We start from the raw sequence: 27,077 nt of genomic DNA, 5'->3' as shown, positions 1-27,077 counted from the left end.
TGATGTTCACTGATCGAAAGCTACCTTGTTTACTGAACTAAGAGAAATGCAAATTATCTAAAATCTGGAAAAACTAACAAAAAATACTAACCGGACATACTCCATCAATTCCTTAAGGTCAGAGAAAAAAGTAATCAAGAAAAAGAATTCAAAAAGATGGTCACATATTCCAGTGCTGAAAGAAGCAGGACACCATATAATTCTAGTGCTTTTTCACAAAATCACAGAATATTCTGAGTTGGAAGGGACCCACAAGGATCATCAAGCCCGGCTCTTAAGTGAATGGTCTGTATGGGGATTAAACCTGCAACCTTGGCATTATTAGCACCATGTTCCAATTCTCGTTTGTTCATTACTACTACTGCTACAGAACACAACATGGGATTTCACACATGTAGGCATGCTTTACATTAAGTTGGTTGTTAGTTTTGTTTTAAAGGAAAACAGAAAATGTGTAAAGGAAACCAACAGAGGCACAGTCTTCACACAACACATACAGATACCAAATTTCTATGTCATCATAATGGTGCCCTGTATTTAAAAAAAAAAACGTTCTCAGAATGCTGAGAAATTAGGTCGTTCCCTGTAGTCCTAAATTTTATCTGAATAAGTTCACCAAACTTCCTATGAAGAAATAATAATATAATTCTCAATAGTATCATTCCAGATGCACACCAATTAGTTCTATACATTGTATATTTCAAAGATCATTTCCAAGAGGCCTGGAAACAAAAATTATCTTTTTTTTCCCCCTAATCTGTCTGCATTCAAAGTTAATCCGTCATGAGGTTTCAGAGGAAAAAGCAGGCTAAAAACTCAAAAGCCTATTCCCAGCCCCATGGGAATGCAAAGTCTCAAAACACTAAATCTGTCACTGGTTCAGGGGTGATTGCAGACACTGCTGTGCCTCCCACTTACAATTTCAGTTGTACATTTCCAGAAATACGTGTGTGCAAGAAGAAACTTTAAGACAAGTGATTTTCAAAAGTAAAAATATTTAAAACTGCTCAAAGGTGATTATGACCATCTTGAGGCATTCTTGAAGAATATCCTTACAGTAAAAGTGAATCAAACTGTATTCCAGAACACAGGCACTGTTCTTAATATCTATGTTTTTCCTCTGCCCACCTTCTTTTCTTGTTCAAGACATCTCCATTAAAAAAAATATTAAAACCACAACACCAGGAACAGTAATGAAAGAGAAAGTTACTGAATAGTCCCTGAGCATTTGTCCATCAATAGATGTTAGACAAACTAACTGGAAAACACAAAGACAGAATGAAGTGCTCAGGACTGCCATTCCTTTGGTTCATACTGTACAGACGCCTGGAGGAATCCCATACACCTAGAAGCAGTTAACTGCATTATCCACAGCGATGAAACTAAACTAGGCTAATGCAAATGACCAAATAAAATGTAAAAATTAATACATTTCAGCTGAACATCCAAATTCAAATCTACCCCAAGTAAAACAAGTTTACTGTTTTCCTTGCTATCTAATGACAACTACATTAGCAAAGTTTTATTTATGGCATTAATACTTATTAGTAGAAGCAGCACCACTAACAAACTGCTACAAAACCCAGTGATTCTTTAACACCTCCTCTTTATTTTTACCTTGGAATTGAAAACTAAGTTTCTATTAAAAAAGAATTAATTCAGAAATTAAGAAGTGCTCACATCAAGTCCAGAAGAAAGATATCCTCAACTACCTTAACCAGTAACAAAAACCTGGTAGTGAAAACAGCAATCACATGGGAGTGGACGTGGATATCTGCATGAAGAACCCGAGAGCACAGTAGTTCTTTATTTTCCAGCTTCAAAGTTGAACACTCCGCTTCACAAACGCTGATGTTCTTAAAATTTGTTCTAAGTTTTTGGATAACACAATCATACCAAAATAAACATGAAAGTTGCTTTCATATTCTGTTTCATTACCACTCAAAGACATATATTCTTCAAAAACAAGTTGGAGAAGACACCTATCTACAATAAGAAAACAGTGAAGGATCAGATGTATGTTTTGCACACTAACAACAAATGAAAAGGTAATAATCTCTGATGTTGCTTGCGCATCAGGCACATGGAAAAGCAAATAGTCTTCCCACACTAACAGTGTCAGCCCGATAATTTTATGGGCTTCACTACAAGATACCTCTGCTTCCTGATTTCCCTAGCTTTCTGTATCTCCCTAAATACTTGCTTCAATGTGTACAACTGCTTCTCATAAAAGCTGCCATAAAGTTCAAAAACAAGTACTTCAAATCTCTAGAATTACAAAGAGATAGGAAATAGACATGAATTTAAAAAAAAAACACCAAAAAAGTATCACAAGTATCACATTCAGAAGCTGCTGAAATCTATTTATAAATTAGGATCAACATTTAGTTCACCTTCCTAAAAGAATGTTTCATTTCTTATATTGATTCACACTCCCTTCCCTTTCAGTGTTTTCTAAAAGATTGTTCCCACTAGCTATATCAGAAATTCCACTTAAAATAAAAGAAGAGATAACAAAGCTACAATGTTTGGATCACTTGTTGTTATCCCAGCCTGGCTGATTTTCATGAGGTTTAGAGAATGTAAGCTGTTTTACCCCCTAAAAGCAAGAACCAAATATAAAACAAGAGTCATAACAGGCTAGTTTGGCAAAATATGCTAGTTGAATTTAGAGTTTCAAAGAATTGTTTGAGGGCCAAGACATTGTTTTTCTCTTAAAGAATATTTACTTACAACATAAGTTTCACTAATCAAATGGAACTGAGACCAAAGCACACTGTTAATATGCCAAGTACTTGTTTTCAAAATATTTCTAGTGCTTGAAGTCTTCCCCTTTGACATGTATTTACTCACCAGAACTTCTTAAACTTCCCCTCACATACCAGAATTATGGTATAAAAATCATCTATTTCAAAAAAGGCCTCCTTTAATGACATATAACTATTTTTATGACAGAGGAAACAACCAAGTTTAAAAACACTTCAGGGGAAGGAGAAATTAATGTTTTGAAACTAAGTTCTACACGATCATTAGGTTAAATCAAATTCGTTTCTAACTTTAAAACACACACTGTTGTAGCACAATTAGCTTTTCCAATGTTGTTAAAGTATAGGTTCTGTCTACAACAACCCAAAGGATATTTTTAAGTACTCAGAATTCAGATACAGTAGCAAATACAGCCACATTTAACACAGCCTCATCTCTTGTTTCAGTCAGAGTAGGTTTTGTCAAAAAACCCACTTGATTACTGAATCTTTTAGACGACTTGTTACCATATCCATGATTATTAGATCATGGCCATAGGCTAGACACTGGTACATATATCCAGCTGTCAAAGTGAATTTAATCCATTAAATACAAAGGATAGCTATGGACAGGGTTGTTTTCTGTTTATATATCAGGAAACGTTTTTGGACTAGAAATTTTCACCCTTGAAGAAATTCAGGCAAATGTATTTATCTGTGTTTTCTTATTTGGATAAGATTCAAATAAAATTTACAGAAATGAGAAACATTTGTAATCTGTGAAGGTGTGCTGAAACAGTTTCCATAATGCTGCTATGAGTCCCAGACTGAAATTTGCATTGCCACATTTTTAAATAACAGAGCTGATCTATAGTAGATACAGCAAAACTGAAAAAAAACCCCAAAGCTTGATCAACATAAGTAAAAGACTGAATTAAACAAGCAGAGACATCAAACTATGTACAAAAGGAGGGAGGGGATATTGACACTGAAAACATGTGCAAGTTAATTTAACTCTGCTTAGGTCATATGAGGTTATTGATATTAATCCTTTCCAAAACTATCATTTACATGAACTGAGGAAGTTCAAAAACATTTCTTGTCTGTTCTACAGGCTAAACACTAGCCCTCATTTTACAGCTGAGGAAACCAGAAAATAGAAAAGAAAAAAAGAAAGGCAGTTCCTCAACTGTGTAGCAAAACAGGAACAGAAATTTTGCCTCTTTGCTATGCCCTTTAAAACATACAAATATCTTCTCTTCACAACGCAATAATACAATCTTGACAAAAGCTTTTGATGGAGATAATACCTGCTTTAGCTTATTTACAAAAATAACAGCACTTAGGAGCAAGTGAGTAAAAATATCTCCTAGGACTTTATTACTCCTAGTGAATTTTTAGATATGAATTAAAAGAGTCATTCAGACAAAAAAAAAAAAAACCAACTTTTTGAGAATTTTGTTATTTAATTCTTAAATCAGTATTCCATGTCCCTATAATCTAACAGATCCAATAAAACAATAGCATAGATTATAAACCACAGAATATTGAATAGCATTTAGTATCTCAATATGGAAGCTTGTTCCACGAGTTAAATGACCTGTGCCTTTCATTTAAGGATTAGTCATACAAGTATAAAATTATTTCAGAATTAGAATTTAAAAAGATAAATACCTAACTTCTCATACTAAACTCATTTAAAATGCTATCTTTGTTAAGCCTGAAAAAATCAGGCCACTTACATATTCAGAACATAATGAGCTTATCTCAATGTATGGCAGTGACCCTAGTGCCACAATCCCAAAAACAGTGCCTACTCAATCGGTACTGACTCAAAGGCCAAAAGGACACACAAATAGAACATTTGTTGGAGCTCTGAAAGACCTTTTATTCCCAAACATGACTTGAGACCAACTGGCACAAGAGACAGAGGATACTTGGGTTATTAATGGTGTGTTCGTTCCCAAGGATAGCTGGAGAGCTTTAGGACACATGTCCGCTGAGGCAGCAGTAAATTTGCTTAAAAGGGGAAAACAACAACAAGCAGACACCTTGCAGAGTCTCGTTCCCTTGGTTCATACTCTCCTTGTTATCAATGCTGACCTCTCCTTGGCACAGATCTGGTCACCATGCCAAGGCCACTTGCACCACAACTTGTCTATGCAGGTTAGGCCAACACATGTAGAAACTGCAAGTAACAAGTCCTGTCTGAACTGCTTAGAGCAGCAGCTCAGCAATGCTTCCCAAGGCCAAGCCAACCTGCAGCTATGCTTGTTTCCTGCTCTGAGAAAGGGCCAAGGGCAGGCAGAGACTGCAAAACAAAACCCAAGCTAAAGATCACTAGTATGGCACATGCACACATCTGCTGCAGCAGGCAGAAAGTTCTTTTCAAGTACAAATAAAGTATTCGTTATTTCTTTCTTCCTTAATTTCACTTGGAAAGAGAAAAAAGAAGAATGAAGTGTTTGCTTAATTCAAACTTCTATCTCTTTCAGAGAAAGTGACAAAGCTAAAGACTATGTTACATAGACAGATGTAAAGGATGGAGCAAGCTGCATGGATAACTTCAGAATTCATCTCCTCTAGAGGCTCTTTCAGTAAAAAATAAATACTTACATGTGGAAATCCCAGCCCATATAAAAGAATATGCGGTACAGTGTTCATCACACTGTCTCCTAACTTAAAAAAAATTCCACTTTTTATTGGAATTCTTCAGATTCAAAATTTTTTTATCCTCTAAAATAAGCAAAAAATGAATCAACTCCATCCTTACAGCACTTGTAGAAGTGGATATTACAGCTGTCTAAACTGTCTGTGCTCTAGAAGCTCTCTCTGATTTCCTACATTTCATCCTGAGGAAAAACCTCACATATTAAAAAAAAACAAAAACCAAAACTATATTATTTGACATGACACAAGAAATTCATAGCCTTTTCTTAATTTGGTAACAATTAACCTTTGGTAACCACAGTCTGAGAGCGAGGTATTTACAAACAAAGAAGCCAAGTTTGCTGAGAAAGGGATCCTATGTAAGGTATATTTTCCAAGTAAATACAGAACTTTACAACTTTGTAAGTGTTTCTCCCCCATTAGTGTCACATTTATAAATAATATGGTAGCAAGAGCACCATTTTACTTATAAAAAAATGAAAACATGAATGAGATAAGGATGATGCATGAAGTAGCATATTTTCCTAACTGTTTTGCACTAACCAAAATTACAGAGGAAACCCTCAAAAAAAGTTTTTTCCAGGTCCTAAAAGAAACAAGTACTGTGGCAAACTCAAAGTCACAAAGTGGTACTTTTGCAATAAACACTAGCTAGCTGTTCGAACCACTTGATCTCTAAGTGCATTAAAACTAAGTATGTTAAATACACAAAAAGTACACGGAGGAAGATTTTAAAAAGCTGTAGCTTTATGAACATCAGGTTCAACCAACCAAAGAAGGAAATAATACTTCCCACTTTTTTTACTCCAGCTATGTGCTAATACTGACAAGGTACTTTCAGATCAATGCACCAAGCACTTCAGGAGATGCAACAGCTCTGCCAGGAATCCTGCCTTCAGAAGGACTTGCATTGCTATGGCAACAGCCTGTTCTCCAGGATCCAATTCAGAAACAACCTATGACACACACGAGAGATGGCCAAACTCCGACTGAGCCCTCCCTGAAGCACTGCCATACACATGCCAGTGAGCACTTGCAAAAATACAAGGGGCAAAGCAGGCTTTTCTATGATAGTTCACAGGACACTTAGGTTACCTGCCTATAAACTGCTGCATCTAGGAGAAAAAATACCATTCACCTTATTAAACAAATTTTGACTATTCAAAGGCCAAAGGTACATAATCATTAGCATAGAATATAAATTGCATTACACACCATCTCCTCTATGCAGGCATTTGCCTCTTTTCTGATCCCAATTTCCCCTAACAGGATGGGGATAATGGAAAAGGGGTGGGTTAGTACATAGTGAAAAAGCAAATTATTGAAACCACTATTCAGTACTCAACAAGTATCTTGAAAATAAATTGGGTTTAATGGGTGTAACAGACATACGTGGCTACAAACTCTGGTTTTACCAAATCACTCTACAAAAAAACCCAAATAATCTCTTACAGCACTTCACCTTCTACCCAGAAATGTATTCACAAATACACACCCAGGATATCTTGAGCTTTAATCACCAAACATGCTGAGTTTTAAGCATCCCATATACGTCACTCTTAGACTTGTAAGAATTTGTATACTACTACGTAGGAACCAGCCAGTAATTCAAGCCAGTAAAAAGCACTAGAAGAAAATTTAAGTTATTTATCCATTTCTGCACTTTTATTACACTAGTTTTCAAAAACAGACAAAAACCTGGCTGTTGTTGCTGACCTAAGTTCATTCATCCCAGATGATCAGACACATCTTTCCTGTACACAATGAAGAGGATAATATGGTTGAATTCTCTGTGTTTCGGACAATGTCTAAAGTAGTTTAGCCCCTTCTAAGATTACTTCTGGTTGTACTGTACAGCACTTATATACTAAAGGCCTGCTAAGACTGTTGGGTGTATGTGCTGCAGAAGATATGGTCTCCCATTCTTTAAAGCCTTTCTCTTCTTCCTTTTGAATTATCAGACATTATCTAACTTGCTTTGCAAGTAGTAATAAAACAGATTGTTAAAAAAAATCCAAATAAACTGAAAAAATTAACAAATGAAAGGGGAAGGAATACGGGGGGTTTAGGTTTTTTGTGTTTTATTGGGGTTTGAGGTTTTGGGAGATACTTTAGGCTTTTGGATTGGGTTTTTTGTTTGTATTTTTTCACATTGTTTCAGTTTTGTTTAGGCATTTGGGCGGGGAGCTTTTTTACTTGAGGAGCTTTTAAATTCAACATCTTACAAGTACTCACAAGTACCTAATTCAGATGCTCCTGTCCTAAGTAGTATTGATAAAGTTTATGCTCCGTTTTTTTGTGTGCTTATTACTGTCCTCTGGCAAGGGAATATGATATCAGAGGTATTTTCAAGGTTACCAAAATAAAAGTATTACACAGAGCAGAGAACACATGCCAGACATTACACAAATTTGTACATGAACTGGCAGAAATGTGCATTTGTTTTATAGAATCCAGCTAAGAGAAAAATTTTTGCTTTACCATTCCATTCATCTATGCATCACAAGCACTAATCTTACAAAGATATACTACAAAATGCAGCCATTTGAGCTCTACAGTAGTAAGCACCAGACATGATTTTTAGAAACACACAAAAGCTTTTCATTACTCCAAAACCCGGTCATCTTCATTAAATCACCATCTCTTCATAAAAGCCTTGGCTTCATTTAGCATTCAGGAAGATGAAAGACCAGCTACCCTCCTTATGGATTACTTCTCTATTACAAGAGAATGCTTTGCACGTCAAAAGCAAACAGTAAAGGATTAAATGATATTGTAGTTTCTCCTCTTATTTATTTGCAATGGGCAGTGAACAGAATTGCAAAGAAACAATCAGTGATTATTTTAAGCTGTGTTCTTTTGCAAGGATTATGACTCATGAAGTTGCTGCATAAAGAACTGGAACGGGATAGGTGTCGCATTGAAAATGGTCGGAACACCACAATATGAAAAATGTTTGTCCTACAAGCAAAGCTGTCTGATTTAATCATTTCATAGGGTAGCCACAATAGCTCTTGGGATAACACCAAGACAATAATATCTTGCATTCAAATAAAGAAAAAACAAAAAATATACACACTGAATTCCTTTCTCCTACAGAAGACTAAAAATACATCAGGATTTTTTGTTTATACTGAATTAAGGGTAGAATGTGTTTTAAACTCATTTTAATTTAACACATGGAACATGCATATCTATGGTCTGATATTCACTTGCCTTCTACCTGCAAAATGTACACAACTAGAAATAACCAAATTTGGATTTTGATTAACTAGGTATGTTTTTCTAACAATTAGTTCAGCCTACTCATCTTTATATGTAAAAAGGAGAAGAAATATACACCACCTAAAATACAATTTTCACAAATCATGGCTCAGAGCATACTTCAACATAAAACTCCAACCCAGCCTAATGTAAGTTTTGCTGTGTTACCACTGCTACAGCAACAGCAAACACCTCTTCCAGAGACAAGGCAAACACAAAATGTGTCCTACAGTTTTGTTCATGAAAAGCAAAGTAGAAAGAAAATGGTTCAGCTTCTCACAAGAACTCCACACAACTAGTAACCTGATCAAGACACAGAGACACCACCATCTCTGTAACTACAACTGGCACAGAAAAAAACCAACAAAATCTGCTACCAAAAAAAAGCAAACTTGAAAAGTGTAACAAGTATCTCACAAGCTTACAAAAACCAATATAGGCAACCTCTGTAGAAGATCAGGAGCAAGAAATCAGGTCCACTGCAATAAATAAAATTTACTTCAGAAAAGAAATTAATACAAAATTGTCAGCTCTATATTAAAAAAACCCCTACTTATTTCCCACTTAGCAATAAACTGCTATCATACCAAAACCCTGCACTTTTAAACCATCTTTTAAATGCAATTCCATAGCCCTAACATGAACATGTACAACTTGCCTGTCCAAGATAAACTTGACTTAGTTTTATGCTAAATTTTTACTAGCATTGACAGAGAGCATTGCCCTACTGCCAGAGCCGCAAAGTAAACACTTTTAGTCAAGTCTTTTTCACCTCCTATTCAAATTACTACTTTAAAACACCAGCTACAATTATTCTGGTGTGATCAGGAAAGATTTTTCTGCATTACACTGGTAAGAACATGAAGTTTATGCATTTTAAAGCAATTCCAGCCCCTTCTTAAAAAAAACTAATAAATCACATTTCTAGCATACAAGAATCTAACAAAGTCCTGAAGATTGATTGGGTACTTTTTAGCCTGATTATCCTCTGAAAACAGTGAGACATTATAAATATAACAAAAGCTACTCTTTCTGATCATTCTTGGTATTCAGTTAACATCTTCACCAAAGAAGTACGTCCTTTATGTTTTTGAATGTTGTGTTTACAAACACAGTTTTGTTTTACAGATGAAAAAACAAGGCATTCATTCAAGACATTAAAAAAAATTATCATTATCTCATCTTAGACTCATAATAGAAAAAAATAGAAAACAAACAACTTTACCCCTACAACCACTAGTAAATAATGCATTGTAGTATTTAAAAAGTCCATCAAGTACCCCAAGTACCACAAAGTACCTCCAAATCATCAGGTTGAGGTATACAATAGAACTGGGGACTTCTACATTTTCTAATTAATTAAAAAATAAACAAACAAAAAGCAAACAAAACCCAGAAAATGAAGGAGTGGCCATTACAATTGAAAACAGAAAAAAACCCTCAGCGAAAAAAAAATTCCTATTCTTAGAATTATTAAGTGAGCTAATACTTTTACCCTACTTTTCCTATAATATTTAATAACCAAAAGTGATTAAGGCAAATACACTACTTAAAACTAGTTATGCATATTCAGTAACAATATCCAAATAATTCATATGCAAAATAAAATACTTATTTGCTTATTTCTTACTATTTAAAATCTAGTGACCTCCTCATAAGACAACAAACAAAGCCAATCAAGTTTTGCTATATATTTCTGAAGAAGTGCTAACACATTAAACTAGACAATGTCTGTAAGAAAGGTTTTTAGAGAACATAATTTATTTAATGAGATCATTTACTGAAACTGAATTTTCAAGTATGAAAATTAGTATTTATTTTGAAATAAATTTAAGATTGAAGATTTATTTATTACATCACATAGATCACATCTGGCTCTGTGGGTACTTCAATAAATGTTTAAAAGTTCTGAAAATGCTCAGTGCCATTTCCCCAAAAATATAATCCTTCAACATTAGAGTAACAAAAAGAACTGCATCTCCAGGGTCAAGAGAAATCAGTTCAAGAAGTCTAGCAGACTATATAACTGTTTTTAAAATGGGAAGCTGCACAGAAACAACCTCCACAACCTTCAGCCTTACTGAGTGGTATGGTATTGTATTAGTGCCTTAAATATCCTCCTCTTCATAAATACACACAGTGTCCAATGAAAAAAATTACAATACACTTTTAGCAATATCAGGAAAGTACAGCCGACCAAGTTAATAGCACAGTACAGGGCAGATTAACAGAAACTCATAAAACGGTATCTGCAGGCTCAGCTGCGGATAAAGCAGAATTACCTGAGACAAACAGCTGTCATAGCAACTTGATAGCAAAACAACTAAGGGGTTAAATCCTCTTTGTGTGACAGCTGGAAAGAAGTGGGGGGAAGGGGAACTTCGGCAAGCATGTATGAATGACAAGCTTTTAACATGAAATTCCTTTGCTAAAGATCAAAAAGAGACCATAAACAAAAATAAAAAAAGAAAAACAAAAAGCTAAAACTTAGCACAAGCTGCAGACATAAAAGTTTTACAGGGAGAGATTACAAGTTCAGCTGGCATTAAAGGACATACAAATACATAAGAATCTCATTCATACTCCTCTTCCTCCTCTTTATCCAAACCTTTAGTCCTCTCATTTACATTTCTATCAACACTGCTTTCTAAATAAGTTCAAAATTTCAAATCATATCTCTTCCCACATGACATTAAGACCACTCTCCAAAGCATCTGAATACTCTCCATCTCTTACAGTAGATGAGAAAAATTTGGTAGAACATAGAGCTACTGGCTGGGGTGGAGGTTGATGGTGGAAGGTATCCCATCCTAAATAGTTCCACATCAGGAAAGGACAAGGCACTACTGCAATCCCAGACCTTCTGAAGTCATCCAGAAATAACATTGCTGAACTGATTGCAAGAACTTCTTTGCATTCCAAACCATTAACATTTATATAGGGAATGGAGGATGGATGCTGTGCCTGTAACACAGTGACCACACTGCTGCTCTCACCCAAGGAAAAAGAAATACTGCAAATAGAGGATTAAATTTTTGAAACAATGCTTTCTACATGCCAACACAGCAAAAGTCAATTTCCCTTACTAACAGTGTCAAATGCATCTCTTAACAGAAGACAGGCCAGCACTACTAAAAATTCTCAAATCATCTATTTGGAAAAGAGCGAAGAATTTCTCACCAATTGTCATGAAGTTCATACCATCATCTTTCAAAATTAAAGTCAACAGCAATGAACGCTGGACGAACACCTACTTCTCTGCTCACCAAACTAGATTCAGAAGACTGAGCTGTTGTAGTGACTCTCCCTCTTTCCTCAATGACAAAAAACCTCAATATACATATGACCACAAAGACCTTGCAATACACTGCTTTAAAGCTGGGTTGTCAGTTCTCTCTACTTGGCCAACTTTTTTTCCCCTTCACTGTCTTAAACAGCAGTATGGAAGTTAGATTACACAGGAATATATGCCATACTTTTCAAGACTTTTCATGGAGTGTCTGGTAGTTTATCTATTCAAAGGTGAGGAATGGAAGGAAGAAAGGAGACAGCAACAGCGAGACAGGCAAGCTGCAGGGTCACATTTACTGGCTCTGCACCACCCTTCAGGTTTCTAAATGCAACAGGTAAGGGAATCAGACTGAAATCTTGATCTCAGTTGCATCTGGCTCATTTAAAGAGTAATTCATGGGTCTCCCCTACAAAAAAATAGAAAGAAAAGAAGCCACGGATACCTTTCTGCTTTCAAGCACAAGGCAGAATTCTTTAATTCTACCAAGGCTCTTCAGAAGAGGATAATTTATCAACCCTCAGACCAAAGATGAAATACGAGGTTACCAGGTGTGCTGGTTCCCCTTTAATGAAGCTAGAGCATAAACTAGATCCTAAAAAACTAAAAATAATAAAAAAGCCACACTACTACATGAGCTAATTTTAATTTTAACAGGCCATTCCAGATTTCTAGCACTTAACACACAGTAACAGGGCCTTTTCTCTTCAGCACTTGCATAGATCAATGAATAGAGTATCTAAACCACTGCCCACCCAGGCAATTCTCCCAACTTGTTGTTTTTTGTTTGTGGGAGGTTTTGTTGTTTTGTGTTGTTGTTTGTTTGGGGTTTTGTTTTGTTTTTTGGGGTTTTTGTTTCTTTTACAAGGAGCTACCGATGGAAAATTAAAAAGGAAATAAGAGTTTACAGGATTGACAAAGTCAGATTTTAATTTTGGAAACACTGTTTGGTAACTTAATAGACCTGCTAAGGAATTGCCATTGTGTCCATTCTCAAGGCACGTGGCCCTAATTTAGGGACACTCAGGTTAATGGCAGGCTATCAACTTAAACGGTCTTTGCATCAAGCCACTAATTAGTGGCCTATCCCAATCCAATCCACCCCTTACAAACTCAGTACATTAGTAGAGAGAAGTGGAAAGGGCATCCAGCCTCTTGCATTTGTATAAACGGGGACCAAAGCAATACAAACAGGTATCTAAAACACACACAGTCTGAAGGTTTTGCAGGTAGATCTAATATGAGTAATGTCTGGGTACACACAAGAGTTTTGCACAAAGGTGTTCACACCCAAATGTGCACACTTATTTTGCATGAACTTCAGAAGAACCTTACAGGCAAGACAGGTATCATATTTTGACAAATTAGCTCTTAAACTGTACCTTTTACTGTAAACTCTTATCTCTCTTTTTTGCTATACATCCACGTTATCTTACTCCACCTCTTTGACTGATACTTCATAGATGCACTTGCGCAGCCACATGCAAAAATAATAAATAATGCTATTAGTACACTGAATAAGCTACTAAATTGAAAATGGTAGACCACAGAGAAAAATATTGCCTCAGATTTACTAAAAAAAAAAAAAAAAAAAAAAAGGGATTTATTTTAGAGTACCAAAACATAGGAAAATTGCACAGCCATTGGTTGTGGCAGACCCCTGGATATTGTGACTGGTTGTTAATGGAATTGCTGTAGTAAATAAAGGGTGTTGGGCAAAATCAGATACCATCCAAGTTTGTATTGGCATATGTGTTGTAGCTTAGAAAAAAGCAAAACAAGCCAAAATGTCACTGTAAATCACGAACACTACCGTTGACCACAGCAGCAACAGAAAATTTGGTTTTAAATAAAATCTGAAAAAAGCCTGATTAAAAAGCCCAACAGAACATATCTCTGACCTTTGCCGCCTTCTGCTACAATTTCTAAGACAAAAATGGCTTTATCTTCATAAGTTGGTTTTGGAGAAGAAAAGAATGACAAGTTCTGTTTTAAACAAGCATTAACTACAACAGGTATGACAAGGAATATTTTGTGGCTTAACTCACTGGCTTACATATCAGGTTACTTTTCCAGTATGTTTATTTTCACCAGTAGTCTGACCAAGTTATTTGACTTTATCAGCAGCTTACATGACTTACTGTCATAATATACTATGATATATCAGATTAGTTCACTTATTTTATCTGCAGCTTTCATTCATAACTGATTGACCTGTAGACAGCAAGCCTGCCCCAGCTACCTTTTAATCAAAACACAATGTTCATCTCTTAATCCATGACAGTAATTACAGATCTGTTGTATTAGCAGTTTTATTCATCCAACCCAACTACACATATATATTTACAATATAATCAACAGAAATATTGCAGAATTACAGCAAATATAGCTTGTTACATCAGAATTAATAACATACACCCTAGTATTTCCAATACTTCACAAAGCCACACCTGAAAAACAAACAGAACTTAACCATTCTTTAGCAGCAACTAACTTGTCCTTTTAAATTAGGGACCTGGGGGTAGTAAGGTCAAAACATCATGAGCATTCCTTCCTTCTAGATCAGATTTCCCAGAAATATACAGTCTTAAGAGCCATGCAGACATACAATTGATCTTTACCTACTTAGTGTGGGCCATTAGGCTGAATCTTGAATCACTGACAGTTTGGGAGGGGTAGGGGAGGTGTTTTTAGGTGTTTAAGTCTAAATTGGAAAGAGGGGACTCTATAATAAAAAACAATGAACACAGTCTTACTCCAACTAAGAAAAAGAAAGCACTTTCCTTTAATATGCTTGTAAAAACATCACAAAAATAAAACTGAGCTTAATGGGAAAGATATTGAAGCAAGCTTCACTTCTCTAATTGTCATCAAAACCACTGTAAGTCTCTGTAAGAGGCAGCAACATCCAAAGAAAAGAAAAAAGTACTTTTTAGGAATCTGCAAGTAGTGTGATTTTTCAGTCCTAGATAGCTCAAAGGAATAAATACCACCTCTTTTCATGTTTCTCTTTAAAAAGTGACCTCTAGTCAGTTAAAAAAAAAAAGGCTTTTAAGTATTGTTTGTCCTAGAAGTTACAAAACATGTGAAATTATAGCAAGATCACAATTACATCAAAGTACGTAGAAATTAAATGCCTGTATTTCATCACTGATCTTGACATAGTTTTTCTACAATACTCTACACTGTCTCAGAACACAATTAATAAAGAAGTTTGTCACCTCTCACTCCTGCAGAATAATCCCCCCAGGTCAAGGCTTAGGTCATAACATTACCAGAATTAGGGCATATAATCCACTCACCAGTAAATCTCTACAACTGGAAATGTTTTTAATGAAAAACCACAAATACATATTACTATCGTTCCAATAGGAACTCAGCTGAGGTTGCAGCTTGTTTGAGAGTTGCAGTGTATTACTCAGGATTGGTACTTATGGGAGGATTCACCATATTGGTAAAGACATTCAAGGAGCCACTTACACGGTTTCTCCTAAAGAACTAACTATTCTGGCATTCACTCTTTTTCTAACATATCCACGGAAAGAAAGGGAAGCATTACCTACAAACAGAGCATGCCACATTACTTAGCAGTGCTCTAAGACCTAAAGTAAAAATGAAAGCTTTATTATTCAGCAGAAAGTTATTCTACTCATTCAGGAAAAGCAAGGACAAAGTGAGAAGAGATGCTCAGGTTGTGCTCCCCACAATTAACTTTTAGGTGTCTGAATGTCTTCTAAAACAAGCTTCAGAGAAACAACTCTCTTGAAATTTTGTATTAAAAAAAATTAAATCATTAACTATTTAATATAAACTATTAATTATACCACATACAGATTTGCTCTGTTACTGTTGCCAAAAATTTAAACTTGATGTACTTTCAAAGAGATAGAGAAAGCCAATCACACCTTTTAGGACAAAATGTAACAGACTTCAAGTATGTAACAATTACAACATTAGCTACACATTTTCATTAAATTAAACATCAGAGACAGTCTCTGGGAAGTTTGAAAAATCATTCAATAGAGAAGTTTAAAGATGCTTTTAAAAACAAAATTCTCAAGAGTCACTAAAATGCAGCATCATTTGGACTCTCAAAGTAACAGCTCTGACAACCTAAGAGGCAAACGGGATGTTACCGCACAACTTCAAACCACTATTCCACTTCTCCACTGGCATTCTAAACATTTATTTTCATTACCTAAAACACAAAGGTCACTTTGTTGTATCCATAAGAGCAAAAATATCACTTACTGTTTTCAAACAAGATGAACCTACATAAGAAATTACTTTATCAAAAACTTACTTTGGTTTCTCTTTTGCAGTAAGTAATAAATATTCCCTTTAGAGAATGATACAAAGCATCTGTTTAAAAATTGCACTTATTTCCTATTATAGCCTTAGCTTAAAGGCCTCTGACACAGCTATTAGGTGGACCCCATGATAATACATTGAAGCCACCAAACACATGAAACATGTAAATACAGTTACTTGTTTTCCAGATGCACAGATAAAGTTTCAACGTGAAAAAATTCTGCTTGTCAAATCTTTGAGAGATACACAATACTAGATAATTGTATTAAAGTCACATTTTCCTTAAGTACTGCATTTAAAAATAACATGTCCTTGAGTCAGGAGTATTTAACTATTTAGCATTTTACCAAAGTGTCTTCTCTTTTCATCCAGGGGCTAGGAAATTCTTCAACTGAACAGGTAGGTTTGATTTTCTCAAACAAAACCATTAGAGTTATTCATTTTCAATATAACTAATATGCAACTTCCATGTCAGTATGGCTAAAAATGCTCAACACTTCACTGTACAGGGACCAATAGCCTAAGACACATAGAGGAAAACCATAGTTAAAGTCAGCAAAATGTGTTATAAAGATCAAAATAGCACATCTCTAACTGATCTGAATACCTTATGAGAACATGCAAAAATGAAAGATTACAGTATTTTGAGAACATGAAGACTATGCTGAAATACCAAGACCCAGTTAGATGAACATTGTGTATCTCAGATGCATCCTACCTGATCCACTGAACTGGCTGCTTGCTAGCGTAGTTGGTCTGGTTTTTCCACTATTAACAGGTGGGGAAAACATCTGCAAAACAAGAAAAAAAGAGACATGTTTTAGTTGGCCTTGAAAGTCTGTGCTGAATTATTAATGTAAACAGAAAAAAGGTTAATAGGAAACAATTTTTTTCTATTTTTTGCCTGAAAACAAACAGAATGCAACATGCACAAAACCAATAAGCTGAAGATAAAGTTGCAATTTATTAATAGGACTAAACCCTCCTGTCTACATGAATATAAAATTAAAAGGACACCTACTACTAATATGACAATTTCAAATAGTTACATATCCTAAATTTTGTTACTCAAAATGTTTTTCTTACTGATCTGCAAGTATAAAGTCACTGCATAAAGACAGCATTTAAGAAGCAGTAGTTTCCTATAATGTTTATAAATCAAGAACCTTTTTGGTATGTTAAAAAGTATCACACAGAAAATATCTACAATTTTCTAAGCCAAGACGATCAATGAACAACTTCTGTTATTTGCGGGCAATAATTTTTCTTTTGTTTAAATAAGCAAAAAAATCACCAAGAGCCAAAGGACCAGTGCCACACGCCAGCTTAACCAACGTTAATTATTAGATTATGCCATCACTGGGTCAGCCTGATTTTAACCAGTTAAACCAATTGACCCAGCTGGTATTACAGTATTAAATCTGGAAGTCTAGACATTACATCAAAGTTCAGGTGTCCAACTTGGCTGAGGCAGACCCAGCCAAGCCCTGCACGCTGCTGCCCCTGCTCCTCAGTTCGCATGACTACGGAGAAGTCATGAGAAGCCCTCGGAGAATATCCTACCGCACTGAAGTCCAGCAAGTCGCTCAATTCCTTGTCAGTTCCTATAGCGGCCATCCTCTGCTGCTGGGAATTCATCTTCCTCCGCTCCTCCGATCACCTTTCTAGGGCACAGGGAGAGAGGCACAGGCAGCACTTCACGGCGGGAGCCCAGCCCCTGGCGGAGAGGCGCCTCTGGTACCTGCACCCCTGCGGCGGGGTGGAGACTCCCGGGGGAACCTCGCTTGGCCGGCCGGGCTGAGAGAATCGGCAGCAGCAGCTTCCCCGAACTAACCAACTCTCTTCAAGTTTCCTCAGGCTCCCTCTTCTCCCACATTCCACTTCTACCCCAACCTCGAGTAAGGCACGGTCACGCCGCAGAAGGGCCGCCGCCAGGAATTAAGTCCCCCCCAGGCAAGCGAAAGCAAATAAACAGCCGCGGCCCGGCGAGGTCCGGAGAATTAGCGAGAGATTAGGTGACTCACTGTCCCCGCAACAATGGGGCTGACGAGCGCGGCCGGACGAGCCTCAGCAGAGCCATCTCTGCCCCGGCATTATCGCCCACCGCCGGTGCCGGCTCCCCCTCCCCCTCTCTCCCGACCCACCCACCGGGGGCCGCGGCCGCCGCTCCGCGCTCGGGACCGCGGCGGGCCGGGAGCCGCCCCCGCGCCGCACGCGCACACGCGGGACCGGGCGCGCGCGCCGCCAGCGGGCGGGAGGGGGGGCTGGAATGCGCGTGCGGCGGCGGGGACGGGAGGGGCCCGCGCCTTCCCTTGTGCCGGCGGGCGCCGCGGGGGAGCCGCCGCGGCCCCGCGCCCCGGCAACTTTCGGAGACGCCCGCTCCTTTATGAGCGCGGGCGGCCGCCGAGCGCCGCCTGCGGGGACTCGCTCCTGCCCGCGGTCTGCGGCCCGGAGACCCCCGCGAGCCGCACGCCCGCCCCGCCACCCGCGCGGCCGGCCCCGGCTGCCGCCCCTCGGGCTGCCGGCGGAGCCTCCGTCTCCCCCGCGGCCTCCCCGCCGCCACCCCGAGCGGCCCCACTCCCGCCCGCGCGCCCGCGGCCCCGTCCCCTCGCCGCCGCCTCTGCCCCCGCGAGCGCCCGGCCGCCGCTTCCCTCCCCCCGCCGCTCTCTCCCAACTTCTCGCGGCCGCCCGCACTTACCCGCTGCCCCCGTACGCTCCGGTGACCAGGGCCGGGCCGGCGGCGGCGGGCGGGCCGCGGGCTGGGTGGGAGGCGACGAGCCGAGCGCTCCCCCCCCGCTGGAAGGAACTTGTGGGTTCCCTCAGGCGGACATTTTTTTGCTTACAGAGCCTAAGCACCACGTTCACGGCTCCGGCTCCGTATCCCTCCGCGCCGAGCGCCGCCGCCTTAACCCTTGTCGCGCCGCGCCGCTGCCGGCCGGGGCGGGCGGGGATCCACAGGCACCCCCGGGAGACGCCCAGGCGGCCCCCTCGCCCCGGGCACAGCGCCGGGACGCCTCAGCAGCTGGGGAAAAGCAGGTCTCCTCGGGCCGCTCACGGTAACACGCACCGCACGGGAACAGACCCCTCCCCACGCTCCCCAACTCAGCCAAAACCCACAGCAAACCTCGACATGCAGCACTGCCGGCAACGCACGTGCCCCAAAAGACATGATCGTCCTCACTCTGAATTCACATACCCTAAAATATGCCTGAACACTTTTTATATATCAATACATAGCCTAAGTGCTCAAAATAAAATGCCATATAAATTACATAAATCTTTAAGCATTCATTAGCAGCTTCCTCTTAAATACATACCATTAAAACTGTAACGTGCCAAAGCACAAGAATATGGCTGTTACTACAAGAACACACATTCAAATAAACTCTGCAGTTCTGTGAAACAGGTGATGCTAAAAGTGAACCAGCCCAACGGCTTCCGTGCAGGAATGGGAAGCAGCGTGCGAAGAACCTGCGCCCTCATTCGGGTCCTGCCACTGCTACCGACAAATCACTCTTTTGTCCTCCGTCTCCTTCTCACAAAACCGCACTGCCAGCCTGTCCGGCTGGGAAGTTTATTTGGTGTCTGTAAAGCCACCCCACACAGCAGCGTACCGGCCTAAGGCAAGCGCATGCCTCTCGGCGGCACCGAGCGGTGCCGGTGCGATGCCGGTGCGATGCCGGTGCGGTGCCGGTGCTCCGTCGCACACCCGTCTCTCGAGCCTGCAGAGCCCCCAGGTGGCACCTACTTGCCACCACCTGGGGCTGGGCCTGCTCTTTGCTGACCCCAGCTACCGAGGGCAACTTACCATTCCCTCCGAAAGTGAGAATTATACAGTAATGATCCATGCAGCTATTGGCATGTTATTCTTTCGGAGCAAGCGTATTTACAAAACACAAGGACAGTGAAAAAGGATTATTTAAAAACCTAAAGGGCTGCAGGGAGCCGGTAAGCGCCGCGAGGAAAGGCACACAGTGTGGAGGAGCATGCACCCCTCCCAGGCTGCTGCTTGGCAATCCCCCAGCTCTGGAAAGCAGCAGACTGTACCGAGGGCTCTCCATCCACACACCCTTCCCTTCCAAATCAACTCTTCCCACGCCAGGCCCTGACTGTGACATCTTCCGGAGGAAGGGGAATGTGGGAACAAACTCACCACCCCCAGGCAAAGACAAACTGGAGATTCTGGAGATTCTCCTCCATTTTTCTCCCCTACATGCCGTGTGCTGGATGATCATTTGGCCTCGTGATTCTATGAATATTCATATATTTGCCACTTAGAAATGCAGGAAGCAATTTGTATTAAAATACCAACACAATGACTTCCATTCTCTGTGCCCCTGAGGGATATAAGTATGTACTTTTTCTCTTTGATGTATAAATAATACTACACTTTAGAAGTACCCATTGACAGAGATCATTATACACACCATGAGCAACATTCTTTAACATATTTTTGTTACAAGGAGATCCGTACCTACCTACTGAGAAGATGCCGTTTCTCTGGAAGTGCTACTTTTTAACCAGTAGTGGCACTCAGAACCAGCTCATACAGCTGCAAGGCTGGCAAGCATTGATTAGAAAAATGGCTAAATGTAAAGCAGGTGGGAGCAATAATGCTAACAATTATTTGTACTGATGTGTAATTGTATTAAAATTATAACTTAATTTTGTTAAGGTGTAGATAATTATAGATTGTTGATACAAATACTTCGTATTTGCCCTCTGACATCAGATTTTGAGGTTTACATTTATAGGCTTTTATTTGCAGCTAGAAACTTTGAGTGGAAGGTAGTATATCCACATAATCCATGGCACAGGGTTTAAAGTTACACAAAATACCATAAAACGTTCTATTTGCTCCAAAATGACATGTCACCCACCCTCTGGTACAGATGCCCAGTAAACATGCTCATTGCCAAAAGTCACATTGTAGCAGCCATTCTTCTGCATTACACCTCCATGGGTGGGTGGTCCGCTCAGAAAAACTTCAAGGCACTTACAGAAAAATTATCAGAACATAAACGAGCTTTCCAGAAATTATGTCAGACAACTTAACAAGTACACCAGGCCTCAGGGAAGGTTTGCTTTGACCCAAAATACACTGTGAGTCTGACCTAAAGGAGATTGCTTGGGGACACAAAATTGTAGCGAGTTGGCCAATTCAGAAATTTCAGAACATACGCCTGCAGGTAGCTTAACTAAAATTGTTGTGAAAGATCAGTAACCATCACATCCTCTGTTACCATAAAATTCAAGAGATAATTAAACTAATGTTTCCTGGCTACTGAACATACTCTTCCACACTGGTGAGATTTGGAATCTTTAAGTTATTCAGTTTTTAACCCCTAATCATGTAACACTGGTCAGAACTAACATGTACACACAAAACATTGAGACATGTTCTATGTCTATGCAATATTGTCTTTCACCTGCTCTCAGAATCTCCAACCCCCATGCTCAAGGTGTTACTTAGAATCCTTTCAGCTCTGTCACTCCCTATAAATTATTCCTGTTTACTGCAAAGATAAGAGTTTTTTTAAAATGCTATTTCATATCCTTATCCTGTCACAGCCATACACAGAAAATGAAACAAAAACCAATGTTGTCAAACAAACAAAAAACCCCACACAGAAAAAACACCCCAAACCAAACCCAAAGCAGTATATATTAGAAACATTTTTAAATATCTGAAGTAATCAGTGCCTGAAACCTGGTTCTAACAGGTACAAGGGTTTCCCATTTGCTACAAAGAAAACACTTTCAGTCTCATTGCTGTTGCAACCCCTAGATATGGTTCTTTCATTGCACATGTGCAAATGCAGCAAGCATCCTATATAAATCACACAAAAATGAAAAACTTCCAACCGTTCTGTGACACAATTGTACCTTTCTTGTACATTATGTTGCAGGCGAAAACACTACCCCCTTCTGCGACTAGTACATCCTCTTTTTTTTCACTTCTTTAAAAATAGAAGGTCTTTACTATGTAGGGAGCAACGAATCAGATGGATAGAATGAAAATACAGGAGCAATCAGAAGCACTAATAATTTTGCTAGTGGTTTCACAGGCCAGGACTCCAGCAATCAGAACTGAATTCCTGAAGATGTTTTCCCAAAAATATTTTCATCAATGAATTTACTACCAAGATAAATGAATTTATCAGTGTTGTAGATAAATACCCTTCCCTTAGAGAAGTCCTTGGTCTGTCACGGAGTAGTGCAAGTAAAAGGCAGGTAAACCTCTGCACACAAAGTCATCAGTGAACCCCAGACGCTGACAGCACACAATACAACTGTAAATCTTTATGGTAACTGCCCTGACAGCTGAGCTACCAACATCAATATGGTCAGCGACCAACCAGAGCAATCAGGGAATTGCTACTTGCCAGATGGTGATGGCAGCATTCTTCCACATGCTTCAACGTGACCATGAAAATGAAGAATTACATACAGAACATAAAAAAATTAAGAGGAATATAAAACCCAAATCACTTGAGCACAACTCCCTGAAAATAATCACACTCATACGCAGTTTTCACAGCCTTCATGAATTGCTTTCCACCCACTCCTTAAAGGAAAAATATTTGATACAGCAGACAGCTGTTGTGCATTCAGGGATGTGAGAAAATGTATTCCGTATTACTATTTAATGTATCATGCCTGTGTGAATAGAATCATTAAGCTTGCATGTCTCCTTTTGGCTTATTTATTCTTAAATTTACAGACGCTGAATTAATTCACCACCACCAACCAAACTGTACAAGCTCCTAGGGTGAAACCCCGCAAGAGCACTTGACCAAGGATGGAGTTTTCACTGGAATGGCTCCTTTAAATCAATATGTATGTGCTCAGCTTGCATCCACTGCCAACAATTTATTCATGATAAATGCTATTGCTCAGCAAATCCATAGCCCTGGAGAAAAGTCAGCAAACTCTCTTTCCTGCTCCAGTTTGTTGTTGTTCTTGTTTGGTTTCTTACAACAAATTGCCACCCTCACCTAAACCACTGAATCCTTTCTACTGCCTCCAGTAAACTTCCCCATAGAGAGAGCAATGCTCATTTGGAGTCAGCATAAGGAGAAAACACCATTGTTTCCTGCACTAGTACAGACAAAGCAATTGCATTTTCTCACTGATGTGTTTCTTCACCTGGAACCTGACTTGAGCCAATAAAAAATTAAAATATTTTTGTTGTAATGCATGAAACTTTTGGATGAAGCTGTTGGGGAGGCATTCTGTTCTTCCTACAGGTCTCCTTACAAAACATACTGGAAAGTATCCTACAAAAGAGCATAGAGCTGTGTTCCTATGCCCAAGCCTCATGATTGCGCAGTGCTTGCTGTTATCAGTACAGCCCATCTTACAGATAACCGAATTTGCTGCCTGCTATATTTACCTCGCGGTAATTAAAATTATATAACATATATATTATGTAACATATTCTACGATCAGAAAGAATTAGAACATTTGTAGGAGGCTACAATGGTGAAACCTGTCACCAAAGAGTACTGCTCAGGAGGTGACCAGGGAGAACACATGCGGAGTGACTACTGTTAAGTCAAAACCTGTTTCTGTGGGGCACTGACATGTACACTTCACTTGTTTTCTGCCGCTGACAAAGTACTTGCCAAGTGTTGTGGCTGAGCAGGGAGGGAGTAAAAGCTTCAGCTCGCCGTAAGGGACCTTCTCTCAGGAGAATTCCTACAAAAGTTGTCTGGGGAAGTTAAAGAACAGAAGGCGACTGAAAGAAGAAATCGCGGCGGGAGGACCCCACCAGAGATGGCCCCTCCTGGTCCCGCTCCCCGCAGAGCAGTACCGTGCCGGGCACAGCGGAGGCACCCGCCAGCCGTGACGGCGAACACAGAGCCCGGGGGCGGCCGGCGGGACCGAGGCCGGCGGGAGCTGCCCCGCCAGCGGCCCCTCGGGCTGCGCAAACCCCGCGGCAGAGCCTCCGGGGAGCACCGAGCGCAGCTCACTCGCATCCCCGCCCCGAGTCCCGCTGCCCGGGGCGGCCGCCGCAGGGGACCGGAGTGGCCGTGCCGCCCAGCCGCCGTCCCGCCGCTCCGCGAGGCCGCCCCTCCACCCGCCGCCCGGGAGCGGCCCAAAGTTGTGCGGTGTCGAACAATGCGACGAGGACTATTTGTCCTTCCGCCGGCCGGGGGAGGGGAGCGGCGGCCGCGGGGGAGGGTCGGGGGCCGCTCCTCGCCGCAGGTCCCGGGGCGGGGCGGGCCGGCTGAGCCCTCCCCGGGGCCGGTTACGAAATCCCGGGGAGCCCAGCCCCGTCCCGTCGCGCCCAGCCCAGGGGCAGGCCGGGTGCGAGTGCGGCACGCTGCGCCGGCCGCGGGCCCTTGCGGGAGCCCCGTTCGGAGCGGCGCCGCGTTCTGCTCTCTCCTGTCCCCGTCCCGTCCCCGTCCCGTCCCCGCCGCCCTGTGCCGCTGCCCTGCTGCCCGCGGGGCTGGCAGGGCAGCAGCACTCGAAACGGCTCGTCTGGGGGAGAAAGTCTGATTTCCCGTGTCCGCTGCTGCCGCTCCAAGCCCTGCACTCCCCGCTCCTTGTGGGAGTTCCACAGCAGCGCGAGGGCTCCGTACGAGCGGCGCTGCTCGCGGCCATGTGCGCCTGGAACACTTCTCATCTTGCCCTCGCTCACGAAATGAGTCTGAACACCACCACTGAAGAAGTAAACAGTTCAAATAAAGAAGTGACTTTAAATTCTTACAGGAGCTGGCTTGGGTACTCATTTTGTTTAAGCCAATATTTCTTAAGTTAACTAAAAACAATTAACAAGTTTATGCTGAAAGCAATACAATGTTTTCTTGCTTTTACAGTACTTTGCTACTTACAGAGAGGTAAGTAGTCATGAGAGATTTACACGAGCTTAATAAAATTAATCAAAATCATATCTTTAAAGGTGGCTTAAAAATCAGTATGATCTAAAGCTTAATAAAAACGTGTTTAGATGTTTAATTAAAGCATTCATTAAATTGAAAGCAGATTGATATCCCTGGAGAAAGTTCTTTTTTCAGCGTATCTCAACCTTTCTGCTCAGGAGGGCTCAGCGTGGCCGTGCCGACTGCTCCTGGGAGGTGACCGCCAACAGCCCGCTGTGCAGAGGTGTCACAGGCAGCCAGTCGCACCGAGCGGGCGGTGCGGGATGCAGCACGGCCCTGCTAGCACAGGGACAGAGTGCTGGCAAAAACAGCCCAGGGGCTGTACAGCTGCAGCACTTGGAATCACTTGATTTTAAGAAAACTCATTTATAAGCTCAGAAGACACGGATTACAACAAAGAATCACGTAACTCAGGTTATAAGGGGGACTTATTTTCAGTGGGGAAATAATACAATGTTTTAAGTTTCCTGTGTAAACTATACTGCCGTCACTACACATGCTTATGATGATCACATCATGCAGTCCGATGTGAGCAGTTTTGAAATATCCCTAGGATGAGCATTACTGGTGAAAGCCATTGGGGCAAAGCATCTTTGACCAGAAAGTTCTCAAGCTGCAGGATGTTGGCTCAGTAGTCAGAATAATTTGCAGTAAGGATAAAAGATGAGTACCACTACTTCTAGCCTGCTTTCTGACGGAAATCACTTGCAGACAACCACACTGTGTTCATGGCAATGGATGAGTTTTCTTAATAAATCACAAATTTACTTGCTAATTTCAGCCAAGGAAAATTAGATTGCATTCATATATTTAATGGAAACAAGGATTAAAGGAGAGGGAAAAAAGGAGACTCTTAGTACATCTGCTGAAGAAAGGAGTAGTTAAGGTCAATCCTTGCTAGCGACCAAAGAAGCCAGGGACACAAAGCCAGGGGAAGGTAACTTTATGCAGTTCCCTTCTGGCAGACAAAATTCTGGTATTCTGCCTGCCACCGGAAGTGGAATCAGCCATCTGTTCTACACAGATCTTTTTGAACATTTCCTCATCTCCAAAGTGTCACAGGAGCCAGGAAATAATTGCTTTACGGTAATCAAAAGCCATATAACCCATAGATAATGTTTTACATTCTAAAACTGCTTGAAAGAACTTAACTGAAGTCTGACTACAGCCATTCATCAGCCAGTCCCAGATGGGTCCCTCATGCACAAGATTCCTACCCAACACTGAAATTCCCAGCTTGGCACTGATGGGAACAGTTTCTGTTCTTCACACAGCCAATGGGCCATCAGATGATGCACTTTGGGGAACTAATGGATGACAGAGAGGACTACATTTACACAAGAAAATCACAGCTTTAAAGAATAGTAGGAACTCTTCATACCAAGCACATATAGAACTACACTTTGAGCTACACTGAAAGAAGCTTCATTTCTTAAACTAGTAGAGCGATAATATGGAGTTTTTTAAGGCTTTAGGAAGAAAAACAAAGCTCAGAGTTGTTCTATTTTGAATATTGTTGCATCCTCATCGCAGGTGGACTCTTGTATGAAGACAATGGTTAATATTAAAGTACTTCCTCCTCACATATTATCAGTATTATCTTTTCCAACAATATCTACAGAATATATCAGATTAATTTTCATTTGGGTATGCAATTACGGGCAGTCTCCTTGTCACACATATTTATAACTTCATTGTAATTAACATAAATATTTCTGTTAGAAATCAGAGACAGTATTGCAAGTGCTCTATCCAGAGAACGATTGATTGACTACATTTAATGTTATTTTTACATAAATCATTTAAGATTAAGCTTCACAAAATACATCTTGTCCCCCGTAATTTGCCCTTATGTGGCTCTTAACATACGAAAATCAGGGGGAGTTGTTTCAATTACTGAACATACTTGAT

General features: G+C 40.4%; 1 protein-coding gene across 6 annotated transcripts in view; it reads right to left on the bottom strand.

Annotated features, from left to right (window-relative positions):
• The window catches only part of TCF12 (transcription factor 12), a 160,093-nt gene extending 140,976 nt beyond the window's left edge, over positions 1–19,117 (bottom strand). For all 6 annotated transcript variants that reach the window (XM_085070720.1, XM_085070722.1, XM_085070721.1 and 3 more), the window contains exons 1-3: positions 18,977–19,117; positions 17,842–17,942; positions 16,997–17,069 (exon numbers count right to left, since the gene is read on the bottom strand). In XM_085070720.1, coding sequence (XP_084926846.1) covers positions 16,997–17,069; positions 17,842–17,916 — 148 coding nt within the window. In that variant the 5' untranslated portion in view covers positions 17,917–17,942; positions 18,977–19,117. The remainder of the gene's footprint in view (positions 1–16,996; positions 17,070–17,841; positions 17,943–18,976) is intronic.
• Positions 19,118–27,077: the final 7,960 nt, after the last annotated feature.

This window comes from Lichenostomus cassidix, chromosome 10, assembly GCF_008360975.1.
Source record: "Lichenostomus cassidix isolate B80296 chromosome 10, HeHo_3.0, whole genome shotgun sequence".
NCBI lineage: Eukaryota > Metazoa > Chordata > Aves > Passeriformes > Meliphagidae > Lichenostomus > Lichenostomus cassidix.
Note: the sequence above shows the minus strand (reverse complement) of the source record. Positions and strands in the feature narration are given on the sequence as shown.